Source organism: Mercenaria mercenaria, chromosome 15 (genome assembly GCF_021730395.1).
Source record: "Mercenaria mercenaria strain notata chromosome 15, MADL_Memer_1, whole genome shotgun sequence".
Classification (NCBI taxonomy): Eukaryota; Metazoa; Mollusca; class Bivalvia; order Venerida; family Veneridae; genus Mercenaria; species Mercenaria mercenaria.
In genome coordinates, this window is record NC_069375.1 from 23,159,665 (window position 1) to 23,175,880 (window position 16,216).

At 35.1% G+C, this 16,216-nt stretch overlaps 1 protein-coding gene across 1 annotated transcript; it reads right to left on the reverse strand.

Moving 5' to 3' along the window:
- Window positions 1–523: 523 nt before the first annotated feature.
- LOC123548398 (E3 ubiquitin-protein ligase DZIP3-like) lies at window positions 524–11,669 on the reverse strand. Its single transcript, XM_053524128.1, has 4 exons — window positions 11,494–11,669; window positions 9,673–10,327; window positions 8,159–8,186; window positions 524–711 (listed from the first exon to the last, which is right to left on the reverse strand). The coding sequence occupies exons 1-4, from the start codon at window positions 11,499–11,501 to the stop codon at window positions 524–526; spliced, it is 879 nt and encodes a 292-aa protein (XP_053380103.1). The 5' UTR covers window positions 11,502–11,669.
- Window positions 11,670–16,216: the final 4,547 nt, after the last annotated feature.

Genomic DNA, 16,216 nt, shown 5'->3' on the forward strand with positions numbered 1-16,216 from the left:
AAATTTTTTGTTTAAAGATGTATGACTTAAAATTAAACAGAACGGAGTTAAAGAAAAAATGAAAAAAATTAATAATATATATGTAAAAAGCAAAGCCGAGTCGTCAAAAATAAAAAAACCTTTGATTTTTTAAATGCAGTACCTTATAGAGATCAGGGACAAACTTTTTTTCCCCTTTATGGTTTTTAGTTTGGGTTTAAATAATAAAACCAAAAACCGTTGTTTGGTTGTCTGTGATCGGGTCCTGTATCTCTTGATTTTTCTTCACACTTTTGTTGTCTTCTTTATCAAGTGTTTTACGCTGCCCTTTTGCTGTAAATGATCCCCAAAATGGGAAAAAAATTTTCATTTATCAAAGCTGTGACAGCATAATTCTTTCTCGCATCTCTAATTATATTTATTTCTTTAAGATTGCTTGTTTTAACTGTAGCCTCAATAAAAATCGGCAAAAAACAGTGATATCCCCAAAATGTAGTCAATGTTAACTTAAAAAAATCAGTTTTTCCATGAAAAAAATTGATAATTAATTCTTTTTGACAATGCTACTTTCTAATACATCTCGTTTACTGAAAAGAACGGTTCTTAAGTCAAGCCCTTGTTCCGACAATCCTTTGTTTAATAACTCATACAGTACAAGACGCCCACCTTCAAACATCAATCTAACATACCGTGAATATTTTTCTGGGGTTTCCTTAAAGAACAAAGTAAACTCTGAAAAACAAAAAGCAAATATATCAAATATTCAAATGGCAATGTATTCAATATAGGCCGGTCATATTACTAGAAATAATATCAGAACCTTAAACTAATTCCAACATAAAGATTTATTAATGATTTATAATCTTTATTTGTTCATGCAATACAGGAAAACAGTCCTAAAAAGAAATCAACGCCAAAGTCTGAAAATTAGGTGATGTTTAAAAACAGCTTCCTTTAGATTTTAATTAATATTAATAAAGTATTGAAAATTTATCTGTTTGAAAACGAAAAAGTAGTATCATTTCTTTATTCACATGCATGCATTACACAAGAAAGCAGTTCAAGAAGCTTTTTATAATTTTATAAATAATTGCCTAACTATTTATGATTTTCGAGCACATATTGATATTATCATGTACCCAACCCATCTGCATCGACATTGTGAAAACATTTTTTGTTTTTACAATCCCCTGTGAATGTTTTCTTTCTTATTTCTGACTTCGAGATACACATGTTTGGTGAGCAACCCCTTTTAACTCTTATGCCGATGAGATTGTTTTAGAAATATGTATGTATAAATTTGGTTCTGAATTTTGACAATCGGACGCTTTTTGACAAAGATGGTAAAGTAATAAATGCAGTCTACCAGTGCTTTGCTAGAAATCTAAAACTATCTTTTATTCTGATATTCAAAGAAAACATTATATTACTGTGCATACGATAATGGAATTTCTGTAAGATAGAGTACTACGCGTCTTAACAGTTCGATCCTTTATTCAATTCTGCATAAACAACTCAACAACATGACGTCAATATCTGACGTCCGACGTATACATAAATTGGCGGCAACGTTAACGTTATCACGACATCCTGGGGGCCGCTAAATGATATATTTTGCAAAACACCATGACATAATGATATCTCTAGTGTCTTTTCATAAAATGAATGCTCAGATAAAGGAAATATCTAAAAATTTACAAAAAAAAGTCACATTTAATATCCTGCAGAATGCACCAGTCAGGGTTTTTCGTATTAAGGAATAGTACAACTCTAAACATGCTTGAATTAAAATAAACTTCAAATTAGCGTGTCTTTTAACTGTCACAGTATATTCGCGAATTTAGAAAATGAACCACTTCGCAATAATAACTAACTATGATTAATGAATCTGACATCTCTTCACATTACACTCGTAATGTTTTAAGTGTTTCTATAGTTCACACATTCTAGGGGGTATAAATTTCACTATTGGTCTGGTTGTAGTTCCGTTCGCAGTTCTAATTGTAGCAGCTCGGGTACGATCGTCTCTTCCGGTAATTAACTGCTCAACAACGCCTAGTTTCCATTGGTTCCGTGGACATTCATCGTGGATTTGTACTACGTCACCCACGGCTATCATCTGATCATTCGTTCCTGATTTACGGTGAGATTCACGTAATGCTGTTAAGTACTTCCATTCTCCACCGTTTCCAGAAATGGTAAAGGGAGCTTTGATTGTAATTTTGCCTGTTTTGTAACCGCAGAATGTTCGTCAAATTTGGATGAATTTTCAAAGTCTAAGGTAGTTGTGTTATACGGAAGTGACGTCAGTCTCCGGCCGTAGAGAAGGTTGACGGTGTTAGTGGGTCCATGTCATCGACACTTGATGACATCTGAGTTAAGGGTCTGTCGTTCAGCATGGCTTCGATCTCCGTAACTACCGTTTGAAGTGTTTCCATGGTAACAAGGGAGCATCCTACAACTTTCTTCAGCGCTATTTTTTGTGAGACCTATTAGTCGCTCCCACCATCCTCCATACCATGGTGCTCGTTTGGGAATGAATTTCCATTCTGTGCCTTTTCTGCTTAATGTTTCTCTGACTTGAGTTGACTGGAAAAATGTTTCAAGCTTTCTGAAGCACTTGTAAACGTTGTAGCATTGTCTGACATCAGACCCTCGGAACTGATCTCCGGCTTACGAAACGCCTAAAAGCTAGTAGGAATGACTCTTTGGACAGGTCTGGTACAACCTCTAAATGTAAGGCTCGAGAATTGGCCCCATGTGAATAAACATATATATACTTTTATTACGCTTCCGGAATGGTCTCTTACGTATAACGCACCTGTGTAATCAACTCCAGTCACAGTGAAAGGTGGAGACTCTTCTACTCTTACTTTTGGTAATGGTGGTGGATCTGGCGCTCTATACGGCTTTCCTTGTACTCGTCTGCATATTGTACATTTCCTGAGGATAGATTTTACGCACTCCCCTGGTAGCTGGATCCAGTACTTCTGCCTTAACTGGGTAGCAGTAGCGTTCGTTCCTGCATGTAACTGGTTCTCATGTGTGTCTAGTACAATCAGGCGTGTAAGTGGATGTCTCTTCGGTAACAAATAGGGGAATTTGGTGACGTCGGATAATGGCGCGTTATGTATACGTCCTTCACAACGAATAATACCGCTTTTATCTACGAATAAACGCAATTGTTTGACAAGTGGTAATCTTTTGGTGGTATTGGACTTCAAACTGGACATCTCATCTGGTAAGTACTTTCTTGGCAACATTTTAGCCACCTTATCTCTGCTCTTTCGATTTCTGCTGTCGTTAATTCATCGGTAAGTTTTGTCTGGTATTTCGGCAATTGCTTATGAATCGTAATAAGTAGCAGTTACACGTAACAGTTTGAAGTATTTGCTGTATTTCTCTATGTTGATTACTTGATGGATGCCTTCATTTGTGCTACACTTTATACTGCATACTACGCTCATCTTTGTGGCATCGGAGGGCAACGAGATATCCGAAACTGTCGTCTGCGTTTTTGTTGTCGTCTGCATTTCATTCTCTGTTGGTTTCCAAACGGGCCCCAGTTGGACTGGTTTTGTATCCATGACGGCCCACTGTTCCATAGGTCGTTCTGTAAGAGCTGTCAGCAGGAATACCACGAGTTAGAAGGTCTGAAGGATTATCATATGTTGGACAATAGTGCCATGGGTAATTTTTAGTAAGTGTTTGTATTTCTATCACTCTGTTCTGCACGAACCGTTTCAGTGGTTTAGATGTTGATAACCAATGAAGCACAATCTGGCTATCGGACCAGCAGATGACGTCGGAAATGTTCAAGGATTCTTGTACGTGTTGAACTAATCTGGCGCCGACTACTGCGGCCATAAGTTCGAGCTGTGGTAATGTCATGGGTTTCACGGGAGCTACCCGATTTTTTCGCGATCACCAATCTGGATCCATCTGCGTTCACTATGTATACTGCTGCTCCATATGATTTGAGACTGGAATCGACAAATACATGGAGAGTACTTTTTGTTCTTGAATTATTTATGGTCTGTTTATGCTTTGACTGCCGTATGTACTGTCTGGAAAACTCTGTATCTGTAACTGTGTTCAGATCTTCAGCCAGCTTGTTCCATTTATCTTGCACCTCTAGTGGTAACGGTACATCCCAATCAAACTTATCTTTCCATAATTGCTGAAGAAGTAATTTTTGCCCTTACTGTTACCGGCTAACAGACCTAGTGGATCATAAATTCGTGATGAATATCTTAGAATGTCCCACTTGGTTACAGATTTCTAACTTTGGTATCTTGTGATGTCTGTATGCCATGGAATCTGTTTCCGGTTTCCAGCACATACCTATACCTTGGTTACTTCATCTCTATCTATGACTCCTCTCGTGTGGCGATAGCTTTTAGTTCGGAGTTGTTAGAAGACCACGATCTTAAGTTCATACTGGCACATTTCATCAGATCACGTGCATCACGGAAATAGGTGAGTAGATCTCTTTTTTCTTCAAAACTAGAGAGTATAATTGTCAACATATAAATCTCTCTTTATAATCTCGGCTGCTTTGTTTGTTTTGTTCAATTCCAGGTTTTGAGAATAGTGGCGTTAAGAATGAACGGTGAGCACGTCGCGCCGAACAACACTGCTTTGAATCGGTATGTGCAAAGTTGAGATTTAGGATCACTAGGATCAGTGAGCCACAAAAACCGGGTAACATCCCTGTCTTTTTCTGTAGTCCCACATGTAGGAAAGCTTTTTCTATGTCAGTGGTTACAGCGTACTTTTTCAATCGAAATCGCATCAATATAGACGTTAATTCATTCAGCACAGGTGCTGTAGACTCCAGGCAGTCGTTCAGGCTAGGTTGACTAGATGACTGTTTACAACTACAGTCATACACGATACGAATAGGATGGGTAGATGATTCCTTTCGCACAGGTGGTGGGGAATATAGTGGACTGCATTTGAAGTTTGTGCAACATCGTTAAATCTTTTCTATAAATCCCCGTCTCTCTTGCTCTGATATAATTTCACCATATTTCTTTAGCATATCAGTTCCTGGCTAAGTCTGCGAATCGTGCTCTCAGTTCTTTTCTTTGTGATGTTGTAATTTGTTGGAAAGGGTCGTGGTCTAATTCCATGGAAGGGCTGCAGTGTACTTATCGTCTGTAAATTCAATTGACGTCTGCTGATACTGCACCAAGTAATCCGTCTTCTCATGCTCGTCTTTGCACGGAGTGATACCTATGCTCTCGAGCGACCAGAAACGTTCTATAGCGTTTTCATCTCGTGCACGTGTGGTCATAACGTTAAATATGTGGTTCATCTTACTAGTAGTATTGTTGCAGTATGCATTCACAGGTCCCGACAAAAGATATCCGATCTTGGACTTCACTGCAGTTGGTCCACATCCGCGTATAATATGATCTTCAATGACGTCCCAGTAATGGTCAGCTCCTATCAGCAGAGAAATTGTAAATACCTCATCGCCGCTAACCGGATGTGCCAGGTTCAGTCCTCTCAGGTAAGGTAAATGGGACGCTGTGTTGTGTAGACTGGAAACTAATAGGTACTGATATAGTAGGCACTATTAATACATTGATCGGTATTCTTTTTTCTGGTTTGTAATGAGGTACACCGTTGCGGAATCAACATGTTTTAGTTGTTGTTCTTGGTTACCAAACGTTGCTAAGTGTAAGGTTTCTGTACCGGATTGGATAGTTGCAATTCTTGTGCTAGCGTCTCGGTGATAAATGACTTCTGTGCTCCTTCGTCAAACAGGATATGAGTATCCCTTGTTATGTTACCGGAAGTCACCTTGCTAATGCTGTTTTCAGTAAAACACCATGGGAAGTTTCTTGGGTAGATGAATGTAGAACTGCCGTTTCCGGTTTTGATGGCTGTACATCCGGAACATTCCCGCCACTGTTGTGTTCTTTACTCTTGTTGTTACATATGCTAGTATGATGTTTCTTTTTACAGACCAGACATCTTCTTTGTGACGTGCATTTTATGACCCGGTGTTTTCTTAAACAATTAAAGCACAATTGTTTTTCTTTCACTTTCTGCATTCTTAACAGCGTATCGGGAAACCTTGTACAGTCAATAGATTTATTGATTCTTCACAGAATGCACAAATGATATCATTTGATTTATTTTTCTGTTTGTATTGAAATCTATCTCTGTTTTGTCTTTATTTTGCTTTCTTCTTGTTTGGGATAACGCTCCAGTGTAAAAAGACGATGTCGGTATGAAATCGTTTATTTCCGGTGTATAGCTTTGAATTCCGACTTCAAGTACCCGGGACTTCTTTCCTCAGGGCACTCCTAAGTTCTTCTAACTTCCAGTCATTGTCGCCGTGTTCTCGTGCAAGATTTTTTCTGACCTCTTGTGGCATTTTGTCTAAAATTATTGGCACTAACAGGCTTCCGTAACTTTCTTAAATTCTGCCCATGATTCTAACCCTCGAATGTACGTTTCCATTTTGTCATGGAACGCTTGTAAACTGCTAAGCGTGTTCAATGGCGCCGGTAGTTGTATCAAGGCCTGCATGGTGGTATGTACAATCTTATGCTGTTGTCCGAACCTCTCTCTAAGTAAACTAATGGCTCTCAAATAATTGGAATTTGTTAAGGCAAAACCGTCTATAGTACGTGCTGCAACGCCCTCTAGCTGAGACTGTAAATATGTAAACTTCTGTACGCCCTGTGAGATTGGTATTCAGGTGAATGGTTGATTCAAAGGAATCCCAGAAACCTTGCCATTTAAGAATATCACCGTTAAAATTTGGGTAGAGACAACTTTGGCAGTCTATGAAATTGAAATGAATTGTTACTTACATTTCTGACTGACGAAAGGATGTGCATTTACATTCAACTGTGCTTGTTGAAAACCGGAAGTGCTCTGTGACGATCTGTCAGTTGTGGACTGCGAAAATTCAGAGGAAAATGTCTGCTGCGACTCCACATGAAGAGTTGACTGACCATCAGTGGGGAAAAACTGCGGTTGTTGTACATCGTACGAATCTGTTTATCTCTAAAGTCACTAAGGTGTCTCATTTTAAGGTCTAAGTCCAACATATACTTTTCGGTTTGTATAATTTCTTCGTTAATTTCTTCGCTGTCCGTAAGATTTGCAATCTTCTCGTTCATTTCTTCCATTTGTTTCACTTTTAACGCGAGTTTTTCAAATATTCCGTTGAAATCGATCAGTGAAATGTTCTCGGCGCTTTTGGCGTCTTCTATTCTCGCTAAATAATAGTCTATAACATTCTTCTGAGCATTTCTCTGTGCTATATGTTTCTGTAAATTCATCTTTGTTGTTGTCACGGCACCAGAAAAATGTGCATACGATAATGGAATTTCTGTAAGAAAAGAGTACTACGCGTCTTAACAGTTCGATCCTTTATTCAATTCTGCATAAACAACTCAACAACATGACGTCAATATCTGACGTCCGACGTATACATAAATTGGCGGCAACGTTAACGTTATCACGACAATTACAGTATACCAGTAATAGAACAAGACCGCATATGGTCCACTCTAACAGCTACAATAAGCATTATATGTTACTTCAGAATTCCAGACACAATTTCTCAAAAGTGTGCCGTGTTATTGAGGACTTATATTCTCTGTGTTTCATTTCCTGACATACTACTTATTTCACACCAAAAATATTATGTTGGCAATTATTTATGTGTTTCATTTCCTGACATACTACTTATTTCACACCAAAATTATTATGTTGGCAATTATTTATAACATTATAAAATGCTTCTTGACCTGTTTCTTTCTTTATTTATACTTGGTAGATGACTGGTTTAACATAGTGTCATAATATCTGTATGACTGCAATATAGATATTTGAAATACAAAAGGGTCTACCTGTAAGAGTCAACAAGTATATATTCTTTTAAAGTCCATAAAGCTTTAAACTTGTTATATGCATGATATCATGATTAAAAAATCACTACGTTAAATATTATACAATTAGAGCCTTCATAACCAGTGGATTCAATGATATTTTCTACTGTGTTAATTGATATTCAATCCTTTGGCAAATACATGAGAAAACAATTATCGAAAATAGGATTTAACAAGAAATGGATATATTTTCTGTTCGAAGTAACAAAAATATGGCAGTCATTAAGATTCTTTAAAGAATTGCTGATGATCAAACTTACCATTGCACTTTTTGACCAGCTCTTCCACCTGTAAATACAAGCAATGAGTCTATAATCGCCGGACTATCTACAGTTAAAGGCATGGCATTGTCCTCCAGCTCCAGATCGTACGACAACAATAAAAAACCTTTTAGATATCAGAAAATTATTGCTATATTTCTTAAGAAGGTCTTGAAACTTTTAATAAATATTGAAGCGCATTAGAAGTTGTTTTTACTTAGTTTCCATTCAAAATTGAAAAGCGTTTTCTATAGGGGTACCGGAGATGAACTGCCTTAATTATAAAGCTTCATATTTAACAATCTCTAAGTACGTATTCCTCCGTGGTGTATTGATCAAGACCGCAGGAAAATGTTTATTGCCGCGCCGACTCTGGCATATTTTTTTCTTGATTTGGCATTTTTAAGATAGTTTAAATTTATTTTATAGTGTTCATAATTTGACCAAATTTCAAATTTAAAGAAAGATCATTTTAGCCGAAATCCTTAGGTCAGTGCCTTTAAAATGTAAATTCTCTTTGCATTACGTTCAAAAATAGAAAATCTTAAGATTTCACAAAAGTTTATATAGTCGCAAACTTTGTCCACATCTATAATAATTTATTTTTGTAGTAGCTGAGCGATTAAAATAATCGTAGACAATATGTACTAATTACTCAGGTTTGAATTAAAGTCATGTCAGTTTTGGTTTCGGTGTACCGTTGAGTTTGGACTTTTAAATGCACAAAGACTCCGTAAGTTTCAAATGAGCTTTGAATAGCTAATCGCTATCTAATCGTTACAAACATGTTTTCACGATGTGCATGCTCGACAGCGAGTGTCAGAATGTCAAGTGTCAACTGAAACTCTATAATTTTAGTGATTCAGTAAATCATTGAGTGCAAATAAATAAGTTTAATGCTATCTCCTTAACAGTAAAATGTATGGTATGACATCTTTTTATAATACAAAAGCGCCCTTAGTTGTTGTTTATATATTTCCCCATAAGTACTGCCCTAAAACGAGCGCTGTTTAAAGGAACTAACCCACACATTTAAGTGAAAAAGCCGTAAAAAGTGAGTACTCTAAAAGTGTCTAGTGGGAAAAAAATTATTGACATAAGATGTTTTAGGATATTCTTAGAAATAACCCAAATATTGTGCAGAAGGTAGTAATCCATTGCAAAGCTTTTGAAATAATACAGAAAATTTACTTTCTTCTTGATTTTTACCAATATCTAACCTTTACGTATTTTCACTCACTTTATCATTTTTAGTGTCATATTTACATTCTATGCCAAACTTGATGGAAATGAACATGTTGAACAATTCACCCTAACTGTGGGCGAGTAGCTTTAAAATGCAGATCTGATTTGTCTTCTCGCCATTTTGAATATTAAGGTTAACGACCTTAACCTACATTAAATGTAACACCCCCTGCTTACAAACTACCTATTTAAACAGTATAATTCTTGGAGATATGACATAATTTAGGTAAAACATTTTCTGTCTTAATATTTTATACATCTAGTCATACCTTTTCCTGTAATCTGGAAACTTCTTCACAGTTTTCCCACAACTCTTCCAACTTCTGGCTATACTTGCTTTCATCATGGCCATCTAAACTTCTACTTCGGTAAAATTTAATCTTCTGTTCAAGTTCCTCCGAAGTGCCAGGTCCTACCTCATTGTTTACTCGAATCAGAATATCCTCTAGCTCCTCCCATAATCTCTCAAATTTCTCCTTATATAAAGCTGCTGTTCGTTTGTGTGCAACTATGCTATTTCTGATGTCGCGCAGGCGCAGCAGATCTGCTGACAGAGACAGGTCGGACTTACTTGGCCGATTCCCCCATCCCTTTTGCGGGGGAGGCAGTAAGTCGGTGTTGATAAGCAAGGTTATAAGGAGAGAGATGTCGAATTTTTCTGCATTCGGATTATATGCGCTTACAAAATTATACTGTACTTTTGTTATAACTTTATCTTTCAGTAACTTTGAAACTTTTTGTCTTGTATCACTTGAAGATAAGAATTGAGCAGTATTTTGTTCCGGTATATGATATTGAAATGCCTTTAAAACTGTCTCTGTTGCAACGTCGATAAACAATGATATAATTCGCAGATAATAAGAAGTTTCTTCCGGATTGTCCGACATACTGGATTTTCCGACATATCGTGAACTGATTGTCACACTGAAGTATGAGAATTTATCAAGACATATAAGATACATCGGTAGAAGTGGTACTAATGTAACTGATGACTAAAATCTATGTTGTTGGAGAGAAGATCATACTAGACTTTTATGTAAATATTTATTCTGCTTGGTCGTTTTGGTTTTTTTTTCTTTCAACATACCTACACGATATGTTATTTTGATGACTAATATGTTGTACAGTTGCATAAGAGGAGAAACGATTTAAATCACTGACACTGACACTCATGCCATAATGTACTTTAAGGCTCTTTTAAAGCGTGTAAAACCCTTCCCTCCGGTGGTTTTTGTATTACGTTTCTACGCCTCATATGCTTTGTTTTTGTTTATAACAAACTTTCTAGAACAAGTAGTAGAGGTTTTCAATAGAGCTTAGTCTGGTCGTAACAGCAGATCTTACCTTATACCAGATGTACTTTGACTGATCCCGTTCTACTTGTAAACCTTTGTTTTTTCAAAAACATTTTATCATTGTCTTTAATTATTGTGAGCCTAACATGTTTATCCAGGCTAGATTTATTTCAACATAAAATGTACAATTACATGGCAAGTATGATATTAATACATACAACAAAAAATAAACAATTAGTATAGCAATGTCAGTCAACATTATATGTCAAGGATAACACACAAAAAATAGTTAAAATAAACTCGGTCCCAAGTGTGAGAATGTTTCAAAACATGTACATTTCAAAAACTTGTAAAAATGCAAAATGGAAGTCAAAGTAAAGCTGTCTAAATACTGCTAGGGTTAAAAGAAATACCATTTTTTCGTTACTTTGAGTACCTAGATATACTAGTATATGTTATGCACTCAGTTAAAACAAATGTAAAACAGAGTACTTTTGAAACGGAAGTTTAATCATTTCTACGAAACAAAACTTTAACAGGCAAAGTACATGTGATATAAGAGAAAAGTATATTCCAAAACAAACTTACGTTTGTATGAAGTATTTCCTACTTCTTCTAAACAATGCAATACATAAACATAAATATATCATTGATAGTTCTGGTTATAAGGTATAACTTTTCAATGAAGGATAGTCTCAAAACACTTTACATTTATCCTTAATAGTAGTTGTGATGATAAATAATGGCATACATGAACTGAACTAAAAATATATGTATTAGTTGTAAAAGTATAACCTACTCATCAAACTTCTGTCTTATTCATTAAACCTCAGCTTCTTTAGCCCAAATATTTTAAATCCAGCAAGTTTTCCCTTTGGTAGGATATACGCCCCGTGACTACAAAATGGCGTTGTAATCGATATTGCACACGGCGTGTAATTTTCGTTATCTAAGGCCAAACAAACTGAACCCCTATCATTCGTTATCTCAGTATAATCGCTGTGGGAAACGCAAAATGCAACGTCATCTGAAACCAACACAAATGAGCTATGCACACGAAAATTAACGCCACCCAAAGAAAGAAAAGTCTTGTAACTTTATTTTATTATTGCAGCTTTCGACTCTTATCAAATAAGCACAGAACCCGCCCAACATATTATTTAACAGTTGTGTTCCATGTTTTACGTATGGCTTGGGGTTTTTTCTCCCGAAAACGCAAGCAGCTGATGAAAAAGGCATGATCAGTGCCACACATATGTCTAGGAAAGTGTGTTTTGGACGTATTTTCGTGAAATGAAGATAAATTTGACACTAAATTGATACCGCTGACTAGCAAAATTTTAATAATATCATTGTTTTATTTTTATTTTTATGGACGGCTGATGATATTTCATTGAAAACGGAGAACATTAAATTATTTAAATGAGAATATTTATACTTTAACATCCACTCCATTACCAGTATTTCAAGGATATCTATAAGGCAGCAATTAAACCGTTCAATGATAAATATTGTCTAAATAAACAGAGGGATTAGTATTTTGCCTCTGTGTCAAGAGTTGATGATTCAAATGCACAATTACCGAACATTATGTTAAAAACAAATTCTACCTTACATGTGTCTCCTATAACTGAAAGTGAAATTGCTGACATAATATCTTCATTATTAACAAATAAACCTGTAGGTCCCGATCACATTAGTCATATGTTACTTACAGAAACACATAAAGTGGTAAATCCTCTTTGTATCATATTTAACAGATCTTTTCATGAAGGTACTTGTTCTAGTGCCTGGAAATTTACTTAAACTTAGTGCTCCTTTTCAAAAAAAAAGAATAAAAAAATAATCTATCGAACTACAGAACTATTTCCTTAATAAGTTGTGTTAGAAAAGTAATGGAAAGAGTAATTTTCAAACATATATATATAACCATTTACACTCCAATAATTTGATCTATTCCCTACAGTCTGGCTTCTTACCTGGTCATTCAACTGTCTTTCAGCTAGTAGATATGCATCACCAAATATGTTAATCCTTTTACGAGAGAAAATCAACTTGCATTGTTTTCTGTGATATATCTAAAGCATTTGATAGAGTTTGGCACCGCGTTCTTCTTTTTAAACTTAAGCAGTATGGCCTACATGATACACTACTAAGTTGGTTTGCGAGTTATCGTTTGAATCGCAAACTGTCCGTCTTTGTTGGTAGCGAACCTCGGGTGTACTCCCACTAGATGTGGGCGTTCGACATGGCTCGGCCCTTGGACCTCTTCTTTGTAAATAACATAGCTGAAAACCTTTTAACCATTACCCGTTTGTTTGCAGATTACAGCGCCTAAGCTGTAACTTCTTATGATGCAAATTATATAGGATCTGTATCAAACAGTGATCTAACCACAATTAGCCAGTGGTCCAAACAGCGGTTAGTTGATTTTAATCCTAACAAAACTGAAGTGATGTTTTTTTTTTTTTTTCTAATCATACATGTAAAGCCATCTCTTTATTTTAGTGATATTTTCCTAGATTATGTTGATTGTCTTAAACATTTAGGATGTTGATTGTCATAAACATTTAGGTGTAACTATCGTCCGATCTTAAATAGCTCGAGCATATCAGCCACATAGAAAAGCCTGCATCGAAAGTTTTGAGTTCTATGAGAGCTAAGAAGTCTACTCTAAATCAAATTAGTATTTTATATATGAGACCTATATTAGAATATGCATCTATTTATGGGATGGATGTATTGTACAACAAAAACAATTCTTAGAAAAATTACAATATCAAGCAGCGCGTATAGTTACGGGATTAACAATAGCTCGAAGAACTCAGATTTATAGTAACTCATTCATACCGTCATCTACCGATCTATGGAATTCATTAGATATAAATCTGAATAACGATTTATACAGAAACCATTTAAGAAATAATCCAAGCTGTGATTGTGGGTACCCCATGAGAATGCTGAACATTATTTCTTTCAGTGTATCAAATTTACAAAACAAAAGAATCGAACTATTTCATGAAATGAGATATACAAGTATTTAGTTACAAATTGACAGTGACATATATTAGGCCAAGACAATGTGTGTAATGTCTTAACATTTTATTGAATTACTAAAGCAATATGTACAGATACCAGTATATTTAGTTAAATTTCAATCACATTTTGTTTCTACAGTGTAAGATAGATATTCATCTATATTTTTGAAACTATGTTGAAAAGAGATTGACTGAATAAGTTTGCAGAAGAAGTTATTGTCCACCTGAAAACTTGTAGTATAGCTGTATATTACCTGTTTTATAAGAATGATTTTCATGAAGTTTTTGTAGATCACTAGGTCGTGGTGGGTCTTTAAATGGCACACTACTATTATTCGGATCTGAAATATACTCGGACGAAAGCACAAATTACTTTGGCGGTACATAAATTTATCATAAATTAATTCTAATCGTTTTCAGTGAGAGTAGCGGCAACTTGTTATTTTAACAGTACGTAACATTTGATTTTAATAATTGATAAAACCTCAGTTTGTCTAAAACGGACAGTTACTCCTGCCCTTGCCTAGATTCTGGGAAACTGATCCAATAGGAGAAAATAGCAATATGAATATCATATCTAACATTAAACTAGTTGTATTTATCATTCTTTTTTTTTCAGTTTCAGTTACACTTTGGTCTTTTCTTCAATCTTGTTTGAAATACATGTTTATAATTGTTAATTTCGTAAAAGTAATTAATTTTATGCAATAGTTAACTTTCAAGGGAAGAGCCATTTACCAATGTTGGCGTAACTTGTGACCCGACCCTTTTGCTATAATTCAATAGATTGTTAATGTTTATATGTGCTGCAATAATATTACATGTATATAAATACATGTATTATATGCAATAAAATATGTCTAAACTAATAATAAAAGTTTGTTTTCTTTTCTGACTCATAGCCCATCATGTTTCACTAAATCATTTCCTATTTGACCTAGATATAACTTCCCGTCTCTTTTTATGTTTGCCTTGTTCACATATTTGATCGACCTAATCTCTCTAACCATGAACTTTCTTTTCCGCACGAATTTTATATATATTGTTCGGATGAGTGTTCATTTGTGTGTTTCTTTTTTCAGATTTTCACAACTATGAGACAACAAAGTATCACTTTAACCTACACAAGTCTAAAACTAAAGTTATGCCACAAATATCAAATTTAAAGCTTTAGTGGCTGTTTGGATCAACATTTGCAGACACTGCACATAATAGAATTTCCCTATGCCTGGAACATCTGAAAAGTAGTTTAAAGTAACATAATTTAGCAGTGACATATGTGAATTTCTGCTTAAATGTGCACTAGTCTATCTCTTTTTTATATTGATTTTGAGCAGTTATGGTAACACATTATAATAAAATCAACTTATATAGAACTATAGAACTTTTCGTTTCATGAGATTATCATAGATGCTGTTTAATGTCCTTTAAGTATACACACTAAAAGGGAAAAGAAACGCACAGTTCTTTGTTCCTTTCATTTTTTTTCTGTAATATATATCATGATTTGGAACTAAAACTGTCATAAAGAGTAAAATACACCTTTCCTCTCCATATTGTAAATGCTTGTTGGTCTTTCCGATGAAAACAATGAATCAGGAACTGATACATTTATATACCAAGAGTTCATTGTTTGAGATATGTAAAAGAAAACGGCCAATTATTTCTCTATGAGACCCGAACTATTGTTAGATGTCAAAAAATTACATAAAAATCAAAGATAAAAGGTAGCTGAGTTTGCGTAAATTCCGGGTTTGCAAACTAAATCCGGAGACTGTTTTGACCGACCTGATTAAGAAAGAAACTTTTAAGTTGTCGATATTTGTGTTGCCTTTGAAATCTATATTTTTTGAAATCGTATATATAGAAAAGAAAAAGAACTGACCTGTACTTTGCTTTTGCATCAACTGTCTTGCCTCATGCTGTCGTAACACTGACTTATTAACAAATATGCTTCTGGAGTATCAACATACAGTTGCTGAATTGTCCATATTGCTAAAAAATAATGTAATACTTAAATTACAAAATTTGGGATAAAATAGAGATGTTAACAGATCTAACTTTTCGCAACATTGTTGACCGACTTAAGGTCCTGCGATTACATGTAGTACGATAGCCACGTGGCAATGTACAACTGCTAATTCAGCCACGAAAACCAGGTGTGTAACAGACGAAATAAACAATATCGGAACCTGTTGGCTAATAATAAATGTCCAGAAACCATGCAAACTATGTAGTATCTCTGGTGGACTGACACGAAATGGCGTTGTGATGTACGGAACAGACGCTTTAACAAACCATTAGGAAGATATTTCAAATCTCTTATCTTCTACTGCAAATGATGATAATAATAAAATAATAATAATAATGATTATAATGATTATAATAATAATAAAATCTCTATCTAATGATGGTAACATACAAAGTGTACATAGCATAAATATGAAAACGAATACTTATTTCCGGTAGAACCTTCAGTT